Source organism: Sus scrofa, chromosome X (assembly GCF_054392235.1).
Source record: "Sus scrofa isolate SSC_HxYL_T2T_F1_AM1 chromosome X, Sscrofa_HxYL_maternal_Yorkshire_Landrace_v2.0, whole genome shotgun sequence".
NCBI classification, from domain to species: Eukaryota; Metazoa; Chordata; class Mammalia; order Artiodactyla; family Suidae; genus Sus; species Sus scrofa.
Window position 1 is genome coordinate 35,529,191 of NC_139401.1, and position 16,255 is coordinate 35,545,445.

General features: G+C 34.1%; 1 protein-coding gene across 1 annotated transcript in view; it reads left to right on the forward strand.

The window, feature by feature from the left end:
- The window catches only part of CFAP47 (cilia and flagella associated protein 47), a 560,199-nt gene that overhangs the window by 140,656 nt on the left and 403,288 nt on the right, over positions 1-16,255 (forward strand). Inside the window, exons 17-24 of the mRNA XM_021080094.2 lie at positions 2,065-2,254; positions 2,980-3,193; positions 6,480-6,632; positions 7,291-7,468; positions 7,569-7,665; positions 11,176-11,392; positions 11,705-11,946; positions 15,572-15,702. Coding sequence (XP_020935753.2) covers positions 2,065-2,254; positions 2,980-3,193; positions 6,480-6,632; positions 7,291-7,468; positions 7,569-7,665; positions 11,176-11,392; positions 11,705-11,946; positions 15,572-15,702 — 1,422 coding nt within the window. The remainder of the gene's footprint in view (positions 1-2,064; positions 2,255-2,979; positions 3,194-6,479; positions 6,633-7,290; positions 7,469-7,568; positions 7,666-11,175; positions 11,393-11,704; positions 11,947-15,571; positions 15,703-16,255) is intronic.

Consider the following 16,255-nt stretch of genomic DNA (forward strand, 5'->3'; position numbering starts at 1 on the left):
GAAAAGATGGGCTATAACAGCACAAAGGAAACAAAGGCTAAAGTGAATTTGTAATGTGCAAGGACGTGTCCTGTGTCCTTTTGATGCTTTACTTTTGTTAGCTAAAATAAGATGTTCTAGAATCTGTTGTCGCATCCAACCTCACCTGTGTTTAGCATTATCTTAAGAATGGGTCAAGAGCCCAGGAATCAAGAGAAATTTTACAGCATGAAATGTATAGTGGAAAATGATTGCAATAGGCTATTTTAAAATATTTGGTACGGATATAATTAGTAACAGTAGATTAGAGATGGACTGTTCCTAGTAATTATGTTGAGAAAATGAGTAGGATGGCCAACAATTTAAGTGGACATGATATGAAAAGATTCATTCAGTTTGAGTGTAGAGGGGGAATCTGAGTGTTTAGAGAAGATGGATGGGTGACAACTGCTAAATAAGTGGATGGGCAGATAATGAATCAATCACTGCTGAGAAAGGAACATTTAAAGAGGGTATTTCCTTTCATAGTAAATGAAAATTGTTCCGTTTACGTAGGTTTTTAATTTCTATAATGCAAGACAGACCTGACATATATTTGCAGCTTAAATTTAGGTCAGGATATAATCTTCTGGGCATAAAAAGGAATATATACTTTTGTGGATTCTGAAATTAATTTGGGAATTTCAAATTGAGAGGGGCTCCTAGGAACTCCCTATGTTATATAAAATTTTCCAATTCATAAAAACCCCATAGCTGATAGTTAATTTCCTACCCAAATTTTTAACTCTCTAAATTTCTGTATTACTTGAGCACTAATAAGTTTGAAATTAATGAAAAGTGAATATAGGAAATGTGGGGGACCCTGGAGAACTGTGGCTTCCACAGGCTAGTCAGGTAGTCTGAGTTTTTGGAAGAGTGGTAAAATTATTCTTTTCTTTGAATATGACTTTTTGACATATAATTCACATACTATAAATTTACGCATTTAAAGTATATAATTCAGCGGTGTTTAGTATATTCAGAGTTGGGTGACTGTCAGCAGTAATTCCACAGCATTCTCATCATCCCAAAAAGAAACAGTATCCATTAGCAGTCACTCTTCCTGCTCCCCATTCCTCAGCCTCTGGTAGTCACTAATCTATTTTCTAGCCCTATAAGTTTCCCTGTTCTTAACATGGCATATAATCATACAGTATGTGGACTTTGTTTCTGGTATTATCAGTTTAGCATAATATATTCAAGATTCATCAATGTTGAAGACTTAAATAGAAGACATGACACCACAAAATGTTGAAATATGTATCAGTGCTTTTTACGGCCAAATTATATTCCATGGTATGGATATATATTACCTTTTGTTTATCCATTCATCGATTGGTGGGCATTTGTTTTGTTTCCATCTTTTGGCTGTTGTGAGGAATGCTGCTATAAGCGGCAAGATTTTAGGTTGTTTTCAAATGTCTGAGAAGTTGATTTTGACAATTTACCCAGTGTTCTTATTCTGTTTGTGGAGGAGTAAATTTTCAGAGGTCATTAATCTGCCATTCTGGAAGTGCTTCAGTGCCATTAATCTTAATTTTTTCTTAAGTAATTTTCCAATAATGTGTATCCTAAAGGTTTCTCAATGCTATGTATGATATTTCTAAAGACTTTCATATCACTGTGATAAACTAGCTTTCCTTAAAATTTTATAAGCAGTATTTTTTAATATGCTTTCTATTTTGTCCTAACAGTACTACAGTATTGGTTTCTTAATCCATTTGGGCTGCTATAACAAAAAACCATTGACTGCACAGTTTATAAACAACAGAAATTTATTTCTTGAAATTCTGGAGGCTGGAAGTCCCAGATCAGGGTGCCAGCATGGTCAGGTGTGGGCCCTCTTTCTGGTCACTGACTTCCTGTGGTATCCTCACATGGTGCAAGGAGATAGGGAGCTCTATGTATCCTCTTTTATAAGAGCACTGATCCCGTTCAGGAGAGCTCTGACCTAATTCCATCAGGTAGGGAGGGCATTGGGATTTAACATGAGTTTTAGGGACTCACAAACATTCACCTATAGCAACTGGTTACTTCTTTTTTCAGAACGTGACATGTTCATTCATTCCACATCAAGTCGGAGTCTTTAAAGTGAAGCAGTTTATAGAGATTATTGGTTCAGTGGCAGATGAAAATTTGCAGTCTTCATCACTGAAGCCTTTCCATCAGATATGTTTATATTTCAATAGTGTCTGCAGAGCTTCCACCAGGAAAGTTGTGATGAAAATTAACCCTGGTATGTTTTCAGGGCACTTAATATTTATTTATTTTTGATTAATATAGAATTATCTTAACATATTAATGCTTAGCTATATATATCAAATGTGGTTTAGTCTAGTGGTTCTCATCTTTTGCATGCCTCTAGGGCTGTTAAAATATTCCTGTCCTACATCCCAGCATTGATTATTAAGTAGGTCTTTGTCAGAACCCAGATATTTGTATTTCTAATATGTTTCCAGTAGATGCTGATGCTGCCATTTTGAGGATCTCACTTTGACTAGCACTGATTTAGTGATCTGTAAAATTTATTAAATATTGTAATGGCTCATGTATGTATTTTTTTACTTTTTAGTTTGAGTCTATAATATAAACTGTTGTTGACCATTCCATGGATTTTCTGGTTGTTGCTGTTTCATCTAATGCTCAGTTATCTTTTGTTCATTGAACCATGTGAAATTGCTGATACTCAACTCTCTTAATGAATAAAAATTTCGGTTTCATATGGGTCAACCCAGTTCATCAGGTTACTATGTTTTGCTTTTTATGCTTGCATTTTTATTACTTATGCATGAGTTACTTTGCGAATTGTTTTATGTAGATCCACTTATTAAATGCATTATTTGTATTTTCTGAATTTGTTTTGGGATTTAGCTTTAAGTTAGAACCAATGGTCCAGTGTATTAAATAATGCATGGAAATTTAAAAAAACATATTTAAACATAGTATTTAATTCTCTAAAAGGTATATCCCCTTTGGTCAGTAATCCTACGGGACAATTTGTGGTGAAAGATTTGGCAAAATACAAGGACCATGCACCTGTTGCAATGCTTCAGTCAACCATGGCAGAGGTTCATAATCACATCAAAAGTAAAGAGTTACTGAAAGGTGCCCTGATAGCCTTTCCCAATGACCGAGCTGCAAGTATCAGGCCTGGAGACGAGCATGAACATTTCAGGTAATGTGCTATATTGAGAACCTGAAATTTTGAAAGAGAACAAGTAGCATGACATGCCAAGATCTTACAAGATGCCACTCTAACAAAGTAATGATAGTAATAAAAATAATGGTAGTAGTATAATTTTGTTTTCTCTTATTTTTTTTACATTGGAGAAATAGTTGTTGAATGCTACTGTATTTGCTTTATCTAACCTCTCATTTCTTTTTTCTTTTCTTTTTTTTTAAATTTTAGGGCTGCACTCGTGGCATATGGAAGTTTCCAGGTTAGGAGTCAAATTGGAGCTGCAGTTGCCAGCCTATGCCACAGCCCTAGCAACATGGGATCTGAGCCATGTGTGCAACCCACACCACAGCTCACAGCAACACCAGATCCTTGACCCACTGAACAAGGCCAGGGATCGAACCTGCATCCTCGTAGATACTAGTTGGATTCATTTCCATTGCGCCACAAGGGGCACTCCCTAACCTGTCATTTTTATTGTGTCCTTGCCAGGACTTGTGAATGGTTTTGCTAGATGATTCTTAAAATATGCTTTTGACAACTAGAGAAGAATAATAGAAATAATCACCTTTGGAAATGTATAAAGTCATTAGAGTAGTCATGTTTATTAATTATGGCTGAGAGATTGAGTTCATCTAAGATTAAAAAAATTTTGAACTGTGATAAACCAGTTGTTTTCATCTTCATTATCTTCTTCATCCTTAACATTGTCATCTTTGTTCAGTCCCCTGAAGGTCACATTTTAGTAACTTTTCCAAATTTAATTAAAACCTCCCCAATTAGAATTATGAGTGATAGTAAACCTCAATTTAAATTTATCCAAACTTCAGAGAAATTACTACCTTGTCAGTGCTTAGTGAGAATAAACCCAGTTCTCCCAATATCTTTATCTGGACGATTAGCCCAGGAATGGTTTTGACACATTTGAGGATGAAATGGGTTTCTTTTCTGCCTGCTTGTATGTCACTATACAACTAAACATGATAATGTCTCTGTACTTTCTGTATTTGTCAATTTACTTTTGGTGAATCTTTAAGCTCACTTACTTTTATAGTCATTTTCTTAAAATGCCATTTGAGTTTTTAGGCCATAATTGTTTTATTATCCACAATTGGAAAATTCTGGGTTTTTATGTAGTCTGTTTAAGGATTTTATTTTACAAATTGTATCCACATGAGTCTTTATCTCCCTTTTTTTAATTTGACAAATACTATAAAACACAGAAGTGTAAAAATTATTCAGACTCCATTTTAAATCACTACACAGTATTAAAAAAGGAAAACTCATCCTACCTTGCAGAGGTACCTGCTGGAAATAACTTTTAAGTGTATCATTTTCAATTCTTTTCTGTACTTAGGCAAATATAACTATATAGAGATACACTATGTCAGTTTAACATTAACACTTTGTTTTAGTCAGTGTTAACCAGATAATCTAAAACTGCCAGAATTTGTTTTGTTCTGGTTTTTTTTTTTTTTAGGGCTGCATCCATCGCACGTGGAAGTTCCCGGGCTAGGGGTCCAATTGGAGCTCATGGCAACGCCAGATCCTTAACCTCCTGAGTGAGGCCCAGGATCAAACCTGCATCCTCATGGATACTGAGCCACGATGGGAACTCCCCAGAATTTTTTTTGAAGAGGGCTAAGCATTTCCTATTTATCCAATGTCCGTAATTATTTTTCTCAACTTACACTTTTCCATTACTAATAGAAATAGAAGATTTAGTCCAGTTATTTTCCAGCTAGCAATTAGTAATGAAAATTCAAGTAATGAAATTATACAGTGTATTAAGTTGTTGGTAATTATAATCTCTATTTTATTTTTTAATGTATTTCACCTTTACACTTTTTTAAAATTTAATTTTATTGAAGTATAGTTAATTTACAATGTTGTAAAGAAAGTAGTTTTTGTCCAGTTTTATTTGCTGCAATATGTCCTATGTTTAGAATATTGTCAGGCATATAGTAAGGCACTCAGTAAAATATTTTTAATGAATAAGTGAAGAAAAATGTTTTATTTACATAGTAATTTTTGTCACCTGTACTTTTGCACATTAAAAAGCAAAACAAAACACTTACTCAAAGCTGGAGAGGTATTTCATAAAGGTTATTCTTTTTTTTTTTTTTTTCTTTTCTTTTTACGGCCATACCTGTGGCATTTGGAAGTTCCCAGGCCAGGGGTCAAACAGGATCCTTAACCCCTGAGCAAGCAAGGCTAGGAATCAAACCCCTATCCTTGCAGAGACACGGTGGGGAAGGTTTATTATTTAAGAAGATAATAAGCATTTAAATATGTTAATAGCCAGCTCTTTTGTCATTTCAGGAACCCACTCTATGACTTTCTAAGTCTCTTCTCTTTGGGGATGTGGGAGCTTTAGATATAGAAATTTTTTCTAGGTTCTACAGGTCGTTAAGCTTCCCAAAGCCTAAGACAGAAATATATCAACAACTATCTTTGAATAACAAAGCATTTGTTTCTCTTATTGTCTCACTCTCTTAAAGACTTTAACTCAGTAAATGTCTCACTGTAACCATTGAGGAATTATCAAAAACAGAGATATTAGATATTAGATTAAATTTTATTTGACTGTATTGGCTATTAGGATTATACTTGAGTTAATTATTGAGGGTGAGAATCTCAATGATAAGTAAAATTTGCTAAAGACTGAGGTGGACCAAGGCGAAAAGATGTGAACAGTTGTACTTTTTTAAAATGGAAAATATGTGGTAGATGAAAGAAAGAGCATGAACCCAGTTGAGTGAATATGAGATGTAGCATAGTTTGCAATTCTTTTGTGGATTTCTCTGTATAAACTTATTGCTAATGATATTCATAAACTTTGAGATATTAAGAAAGTAGGATGATTTAACAAAAGGATTCATTCTATATGTTTTTTTCTGATTTTGATCACAATGATCTAAAAGTAGTTAACTATCAGAAAACACTAGTCAGATTCAGATTTAGTCCCATCTGTAATCTAGAACTGCCCAAATTACCTACTTGACTAATATTCCGAGAATGGGTTTAGGGTAGGTGATATTACATCCCAATGACCTCAGGGATTTTTTGTTACTAGGTTAAGAAGAAAATTAGGTATCATTTTAATTCAACTTGTCATAATGTCTTAATATATAAAATATGAGGGAAAGGACTAGAATCTTTTCTGTTTGTCATTCTGTGCCCAACTCCTGGCATAGGAGGCATCAACAAATACCGATTGAATAAACTGTATGTATTATATGTACACACACATAAATATTAACATGACTCGCTCACATTGTAGGACGATTTTCACAAAGATTCCAAGATATAACTATCTGGATCCTGATTTTGCATATACCGAACTCGAAAAAATAGAAAAGAAAGCACATGAAAACTATTATGCAAGATACATTAAATATTTAAGAAATGTGCGCCTGCAGAAACAAGCACAGAGGTAAAGTTCACTTCCTCCAACACTGTGAAACAGATTATGATGCCTATAGAGCTGGATTTTTTTCTTCATTTTTGTTTAGTGATTTAAATGACTTTTTCATATATGAAAATAGCAAAATACTGAAATACTTTAACTGCATTTATTTCCTTTCTTACTTTGGATTTGGAAATGTCTTAGATGGGCTTTACCAGAAGCAGATTCTGAGACAGGAATTCCTGAACATGTGATTTTTGGAGAATGTTATTTTGAGAGAAACCTGTACAGTGTCAGGGAAGCAGGATAGCGCCAAGAGGGCACTCAGAAATAATGTGTTTGAAATAACGTTTACTCTCATCCTGACGCCTAGGGTCTCGTGAATATAGATTATACTGTATTGTTGTCGCTGCTTTGAGGCAAAGGGACTTGTCTTTTGTGTTCCATATCAATCATTGAATGTGAGCTATCCTTGGGTATGGTAGAGTGGGCATAACTTCTTTGGGGAGGTGTTTGAGAATGGGGTCCCCTCAGTGGAAGGCAATTTTATGCACATTAGTGTTTCTGTCTGCTTACTTGGATCTGAGCAGGTCAGTAGTAGCATGCACTATGGGGAATATTTGAATTTATTGATGTATTTTATAAGAGACTTAGCCTCAATTAACTATTATTATGATTTCACTAGGAAATGCATATACTCATTTGATGATACAGACATAGGATTACAACCAGCATCGGGTCTAAAGTCACCTGTACTCTCAGAAGCAGAAATAGAAGAGGAGTTACATGGTCGGATCAAACGTAACCAGTTGCTAAGTACCAGAAATATATCATACAAGGAAACAAAGGCTGTGAGGAGAAAGGCATGTGCAATATTTTACTTATGATTTTACCATAAGAATTCTTAAAGTATCTTTTGCCAATATTGAACAATTAATTTTGGGGTAATGTGGTTTCTCATAGGTTCTCAGGGGAATTAAATCAGACCCATCCACAGTCCATGAAAAACATGATTGCAGCTTAACTCTGACACCAAAGCAAATTCATCAAGTAATTGTTGGTAAGAATCTATAAAAACCTAATAAAGTCTTTTTTTAGACAGATTGAGCCATAATTTATATTCCATAAAATTCACCAGATCAAAGCATGCAAGTCAGTGAATTTCCATAAATTTACAGGTTTATGCAACCATCATCACAATTCAATTTTACAGTGCTACCAACACCCTTATGACCATATGCGGTTACTCCCTTTTCCCATACCTAGCTCCTGGCAACCATTGAACAACTTTCTATCTCTGTAGATTTGCCTGTTCTGAACATTTAATGTAAAAGGAATCATAAAATATGTAGTCTCTCTTACATGGTTTCTTTTATTTAGCATAATGTTTGTGAGGTTCATCCACGTAGTAGTAGGTGTAAATATTTTGTTCCTTTTTATATTTAATAGGATCGCATTTTATTAGAAATACCACATTTTGTTTATCTACCAGTTGATGAACATTGAGCTGTTTTCAGTTTGAAGCTCAACATTCACACTGAGTGAACTTAAAGTTTTTATTTCTTTTGGTTAGATTCCTGGGAGTAGAATTGCTGGGTGGTAGTATGGTAAATTTGTATCTAAATTTTAAAGAAGTTGCCCACAATTTTCCAAAGTGACTGCACCAAAATAGAATCCCATCAACAATGTATGAGGGTTATAATTTCTTCATGTTTTCATCAGCAATTGTTATTTTCTGTGTTTTTTTTTATTACAACCATCCTGGCGGGTGCTAAATGTTTTCTCATTTTGCTTTTAATTTCCATTTCCCTTTTGACTAAGATGTTGAATGTATTTTCATGAAGTTACTTAGAGAAATACCTGTTTAAATTGTGTATCTAATTTGGAGAAATATCTTTGCCCAATTCTTAATTTGAATATTTGCCTTGTCATTATAGAGTTGTAAGAATTGTTTATGTATTCTGAATACAAATCTTTAATCAGATACATGATTTCCAAATATTTTTTCTAAGTATATGGCTTGGTTTTTTTTTTCATTAATAATCTTATTTAAAGCACAGAAGTTTTAATTTAAATGAAATTGAATTTACCAAAATTTTTTTCTTTTGTAGATCATGCTTTTGATATCATGGCCAAAAATCTTTAGCTAGCTTCAAGGTCACACATATTTTCTCTTATTTTCTTCTAAACGTTTTATAATTTTGAATCTTATGTTTAGGACTGCAGTTCCTTTTGAGTTATTTTTTTGTTTATGGTATGAGATAAGGATGTAAATTCATATAATTTTATGTGGCTATTCAATTGTCCTACCACCATTTGTTGAAAATACTAAAATTCTTCATTGAATTGCCTTGACACCTTTGTTGAAAATCAAAGGACCAAATATGTCACGGTTTGTATCTGGAGTCTTAATTCCATTCCATTGTTCTCTATGTCTATCCCAGTGATGGTTCTATACTGTTGATAAGTAGCTTTATGGTAAGTTTTGAAATTGGTAATTGCAAGTCCTCCAAATTTGCTCTTATTTTTAAGCTTTAATTTTGACTATTCTAGGTATAAATAGGATCTTATTAAGACCTACTCTGTTTTGTTCTTGGATCTCTGTCTTAATATTTCTGAGTTGTCTCTCTGCTGCTTACTCCAACCAGTACTGAAACCTCTTAATTGATGGGACACTGAGGCAGAGGCCTCAGGAAGTTCTTGCCTCAGTAGTGGAAAATAATTATGATTATTCAGAGCACTACTCTGGACCTGGACAATATTCATCACAGATCTAGAAAGACCAATCTGTTTTAAAGTAACTTTCTTCCAGAACAGAGCTCAGGGATATTAGAAGAATATGAAAAATATCCAGCAGCAAATGGGGCCAAAATTAGTATATCTGACATCCAAACAAAGATTATAACACATAAAAAAGAAGCAGGAAAATACAATCCATAACAAAGAGAATTATTAATCATTTAAATCTACCCAATACTGATTAAATACATATGTTAGAGTTATAAGACAAGGACAATGAAACAGTCATTGTAACTGTATTCTATTTATTCAAAAAGAGATTCAGAGACATAGAAGATGTGCAAAAACAATCTGTATCACCTACAGATTCAACATAGTCCCAATCAAAATCCCATCAGGACCTTTTGTAGAAATTGATAGACTCGTTTGAAAATTCACGTGGAAATGAAAAGTAAATAGGAGGAAATAGCCCTGTGCACATAGGACAACTGAATTTTGACAAAGGTACAAAGGCCATGCAGTGCGGAAAGGATGATCTTTCCAATAACTAATGCTGGAACTTAAGAGTCACACCAAATAGATCATAATCCATATGCTTCCTTCCTTGTAGAAGATACAATGACAAACACATGGAAAGATGTACAACATTGTTAGGGGAACACAAAATAAAACCAAAATGAGATGCTGCTATAAATCTATTAGAATGGCTGAAAAACTTGCCATTTCAATTGTTGCCAAAGATATGAGAGAACTGGGACTCTTGTACACTGCCAGCGGGAATGTGAAATTATACAACCACTTTAAAGCAGTTTGGCAGCTTGGCAGTTTCTTGTACATTTAAACACACATCTACTGTATTATCTGTCCATTATATTCCTAGATATTTATCCAAATGAAATGAAAGCATATTTTCAAACAAATACTTGTTCACAAATGTCTTAGCAGCTTTGATTTTAATAGGCCATGAATGCAAATCATGCAAGTGTCAGTCAGCAGTTGGTAGACATTCCCCTGTAATGAACAACTACTTATTAATACAAAGGAATGGACTGTTGACACATGAAACATTCCGAATGAATCTCAGAGAATTGCTGAGTGAAAGAATGGAGAAAAACCATACATGCTGTATTATTCCACTCATACTAAACTCTAGAAAATGCAAACTGATCTACAGTGACATAAAGGAGATAAGTGGTTGTCTGGGAAGAGGGAGTACAGAGGATGGTGGAAGGGAGAGACTGTAAAGGGGCCCAGGAAAACATTTTGGAGTGATGGATGTTGATTCTCTTCATTGTGGTGATTGTTCACAGGCGTACGCATATGTCAACACTTAGGAAATTCTACACTTCTAACATGTACAATTAACCACATACCAGTTAAAATTAAGTTTGTTGGAAAAAGAAGGATAAGATTTATAATTATGAAGATTGTTAAGATGTAAAAACTTTTGGCATTTAAGGGGTAAAACTTAATGAGTCATGCTAACGTTACCAATATCTGTAAATTCTGGACAAATAAACATAAATGCATTGATGGCAGTGGAGAGGGTGTTAGAGTATGCAAGTTCATGTACTGAGATGAGTTATTATTAGTGCTGATAATTTTGTCATGTAATTTTCCATATAACTCAGAATATATTTGTATTGAATTTTGGCCAGTAACCTCCAAACATCAAATATGGACATTTGGATAAAAAGCTTGATTAATAATTTCTGATATTTTAATATTTTAAGAACCATTTTTGACAAGTTAATTGAAATATAGTCTGAAAACTTTAAAAAAGGAAGTAACACATTTCTCAAAACTTAATAACTTTTTGTTTTTTTTTCAGGGCCTTCTATCCTTAACTTTGGTGATGTTTGTGTGAACTCAACAAATACTCGTTTACTACATGTTGTTAATATGCTACCTATGCATATTTTGATACATTTAGATGTTAATTTGGTGGAACTTCAGAAAACCAGCCAATTTTCATATGTGATCCCACCTACAGCCAGTACTTATATTTCAGTTGTCTTTGAATCTCCCACCATTGGAAAATTTTGGAAGTAGGATTCATTTTTAAATTTCTATTTTCTAGAATCAGAATATCCTTTTGTAGAATGTATATATTTGCTCCAATAATTGTAGTCTATATTATATACTAGAAAGCATAGAAACTATGTCCCCAAACTTAGAAACCATATGTGCATCGATTTGTATATTTGTAGATTCATATTTCAGTGGTAGCCTAATTACCTTTCATAATTATTTTGACATTGTTTACTAAGAGCTGTGGATGTTAATCAATAATATACACGTTTTTACATGTAACTGAATGCTGCTATCAGTTAAAATTGGATGCTTTTGCTGTGTTACAGGTCTTTCACCTTTACAGTGAACGGTATACCTGGTGGACACATCCTAGTGATGGCAGTTGTCCTGCCAGTAAAACTTGAGCTATCTTCTAATGAGCTCGTATTGAGACCACAGGGCTTCTCAGTGACAACATGTTTCAGGGGGACAGTTAGGTTGTATAATCATCAGAATTATTTTGTCAAATTTGAATGGCAGCCGATAAATACAGAAAAAGGAATGGCATTTTCCATTCGTCCGGCTAAAGGTAATAGTTTATTATGTTTATTTGATTTAGACATTCCTTCATTCATGTATTCAGGTATTAGTCATATCTTGAGTATATACTGTATAAAGGTGCTAAGAAGAGAGAAGTAAATCAGATATGATCATGGGACAATAGGACATTCCTTCCCTCCTTCCTTCCTTCTCTACCTTCTTCTCTTCCCCTTTCCCCTCCCTCCCTCTTTGTCTCTTTGTATTTAGGAATAGTCTTCATTTGGGATCTAAGTAGATGACACTTGAGATCACAGAGTCCTCATTTGTAGAACTCTTGCCTAAGGTGCATTTTTCTGTGACTGTCAGTCATTTCCCAATCACGACTTTTAATATAACTCTACCGTGTTGGTAACAGGAGTGTTATGAACAACGTTAAGTATTAATTTAAGTTCACTTAATTTTAGTGCAAATATAGGTGGAGATGTTGACAAATTTACAAGTGGAAGAGGAGGACTGTCCCTTTATTATGGCTGGAAATCATTAATATAACCATATTTAATCTTTTATTAATCTGGATAGATTTACCACAATCCCAAGTTATAATTTATTAAGCACTTGAGATATATACTTTAGTCAATATTTAGCAGATTAATTTGACCAAGCTTCTTTTTTTGTTGTTATTAATACTGGAAATACTGGGTACTGGCCTAATCTATAGACGAAAGAGAAAATATTTTGTGGATTTCAGAGATTTTATATAAACTTTCTCTAGTTTTTTGGGTTTTTTTTTTTGAATAGGTGTCAGCTGGAGTTCTATTATTTGCATCCTAGCTGTAGGCTCTGATCAGGCAAGTAATATGGCACTGAGGATGTCCAAAGAGCAGTGCACAGACACTTTTCTTTGTAATTCTCTGTCATAATGAGGGCTGCCTGGCTGGGCATCCTCCTTGGGGCTGCCATTGAAATGCTGTGATGTTGCTTCATTTGTCCAAAGTGGAATTACAGTGTTAAAAGCTTCTCACGGTTTTTAGAATTCTGTTTTTACAGGGAGAGACTAGTATATACTTTCGTTTTCTTTGGGTTGTTCATAACACCTCTTAAATTTCTTAAATAGATGCATAAAAACACCAAGACCTTTAATTCCAAATGCAGTGTTTATATTAAGAAGACTATTAGCCTTTAAGTACTTTTAATTTTTAAAAAATACTTATGATATAATACCCAAATACATTTCATATAGCATTGAGGAAAGTATGCAGAATTTATATTATATACATAGATTTCTGTAATGTCATTTTCCTTCTAATGCTCAGGATATTCAAATAATCATTACTCAGTTTTTTTTTTTGCCTCTTTGTATAAATCTTTTTCTTGAGTCATTTTTCTTATGTTTTTCTTACATTCCTTTTGTTGTATGGTGTTGGGGAAGGAGAAATTTACCATTCTGTGTTCCTCTCACTGGTGTAAATTAAACTGACACGAGACATTAAGGAGAGGAAATCAAAAGTATAATAACTCATATACCTGAAAGAGATCTAGGTGAACTGAATAACTTAACCAAATGGCTGAAATCTTCACCTTAAATACCATCTTCAGCTGAAAACAAAAGAGGATGTTGGGGGTAGTGGTTCGTGTATTAAAAACGTAGCAAGAGAATTCATGTAGAGATAGAAAAGCACATGTTTGGTAGACGAATGTTTGCTGGGCCATGCAGAGACAATGGGACACAGAGTGTATACTCTGATCTCCAGGCCCAGCTTAGTCTCCCCCATCCAAGATACTAGCCCATATTCTTGGCAGGTATCTCTGATGCTAGCTCTGTTCTGGGAACTAGCCCTTTATCTAAATTCTTTCAGGTAGTTAAAGGGGAAGTAACTAGAAAAAAACTTCTTGACTCGTCTGTTTCTTAAAAATGATTGGCTTAAATTAGTCCTCATGCTGAAGAGACACATTTTGGAGTAGCAAATATTGTTCCCTTAGAATTGGTTTTACATCCTACATAATACATTTAATCATATCTCTGTATTTTTGTAAACTAAAATGAAGGGTTACAAGTTAAATTTTATGTTGTGATTGTCCTTTCTCCCTGAAAGATTATGTATTTTGGATTTGTAATTGGATAGTGGATATCTTAAGGGAGGAATGTAAGAGTGAATTGATGTTTTCTATGATAGAATTGGTTTCTAATTTGACTTTTTCATTGGATATTGTGTATGTTTCTGCTTGTTGGGTGTTCATCCTTGTTGTCTTTAAGCATACTGAACCCTTGAGTCCACTCAATCCTCAGATTTGTTTTCAATCAGTTCACTCACTGTCTTTCTCATTTCTCTCCTTCCTTGGCTATTTTTAGTACCTGCCCTGCCAATCCCAACCTTGCTCAGTTCAACCATCCAATTTATTTCCCCTGTCCCCTGACATGCATAATATTCCTGAGAAAAATATATAGTCCTGGTGGTTTCAGGACAAATAGTGACCTCAAGCTGACCTTCCACAGTGAGTCTGTAATCCTTCTCAGCAAGAGTGTTTTTATAAATAGCATTGACTCTTCTTTGTGAGGGTGACTTCCATCAGGTCTTCTCCACACACCCCTCTCTTCCAGTACCACCACTTGACTTTTACACTGCCTCAGACTTTGTCCTCCTGCAGAGTTTGTGCTCATCTTTCAGTCACAACTCAAATGTCATCTCCTTGTGATAAAATTTCTTCCACTTTCTTGGGCTAATTTAGAACTCCCCACTCAGATGATCCTGTCTTCCCAAAGGAAGAACTTCTAACTTATTTTTTCCATCAAGTTTTCTTTTCTTTTCTTTTCTCTTCTCTTCTCTTTTCTTAAGCCATACCCATGGCATATTGAGGTTCCCAAGGTAGGGATCAAATCAGAGCTGTAGCTGCTGCCCTACACCACAGCCACAGCAATGCTGGATCCCAGCAACCTAACACCACAGGTCACGGCAACACAGGATCATTAACCGACTGAACAAGGCCAGGGATCAAACCTGTGTCCTCATGGATGCTCATCAGATTCATTTCTACTGAGCCACGACGGGAATTCCTCCGTCAAGTATTATTTTCTTATTCCAAAGGAGATATGAATTTAAACAGGTAAAGCAGCTCACTGAAAATGTGCCTGATATCTCCTGGGTTCTCAATACATTTGAATTCTAAAAATGTGTTAATTACTGATAGCTACGTTAGAAGTTACATCTCTAGGAATGTGAATATTAAACAAAAAGACTCTGATAATGGTAATTCCTTCCTCCAAGAACTGAATGAGTGTCTGGTGTTAATAAGTATTTCAGAGTATTGTCGAGGGGTCATTTGATCAGGGATCACAAATGGTTTTCTACTTATATATATAAAACTATCTCTAATCCTAGAGTGTTAGCTTCATTGATAAATTTGAATTTTTTGCTAAATATTGGCATACTTTTTGTTAGATGTTTCGATCTATTGAAGTTGGAGCATAAAGTATGCATTTTAGATTTTAATCAAACTTTCTAGGTCTTTAGTGAATTGATAATCTCTCATTTAGCATTTCCCTATGTTTTGAGTTTAATTTAAATAATTTGTTATATAATGTCATTACATTTTTATGCCAGCTCTTTTTTTGAATATTAAAAAAATAAATATAATTAAAAATGTGGTAAATTTATTATTCTCTAAATCCTTTGCAGGCATTGTTGAACCATACTACTCACTGGAATGTGAAGTAACATGGCAGCCAGGCTTTGATTCTCCAGAAAGAGGAGAATTTATTCTTCACGTCAAAGAAGGAAGCATGCTGAGACTGAAATGTGTTGCACATGTAATGATTTCTCTGGAATATGATTTTTATTTTGAGGGCTATAAATTGGTTAAATATACACATGTGTATATAGTTGGGTATATGTACTCTGTTAGTAAAAACTGATCTTGCATGCAATGCTCAATTAACTAAATTATCTTAGCATATTCTTGGAGCCACTTCTCTACCATAAATGAAGACTTTGCTAGAAAATGTGTTATCTAGAATTAACCAAAAAATCCAGGGTTTTTGTGCCAATAAGACTAGATTGTTATTAGAGCCTCTATAATACTATGGGAGCCATGTGAAATTAAATGATTTCTTTAATAAATATCAAAGAAAAATAGAGAAAATTATATTTTTCTCTACTGTGTTACATTTTTAGTATTCTAGTTATAATTAATAATTCAGTATGAATTAGATCATGTGATTTACCTCTCAAGGGAGTTTGGAAAATTCTTACAGAATATGCTTTTTATAATAAAGATATAAGTAAGTGAAAGCTGCTATATGTAATTTTAACTTTCTGTGGTAGAGCCCAGTGGCCTTAACTTCATGGCTCTTAATTATCAAG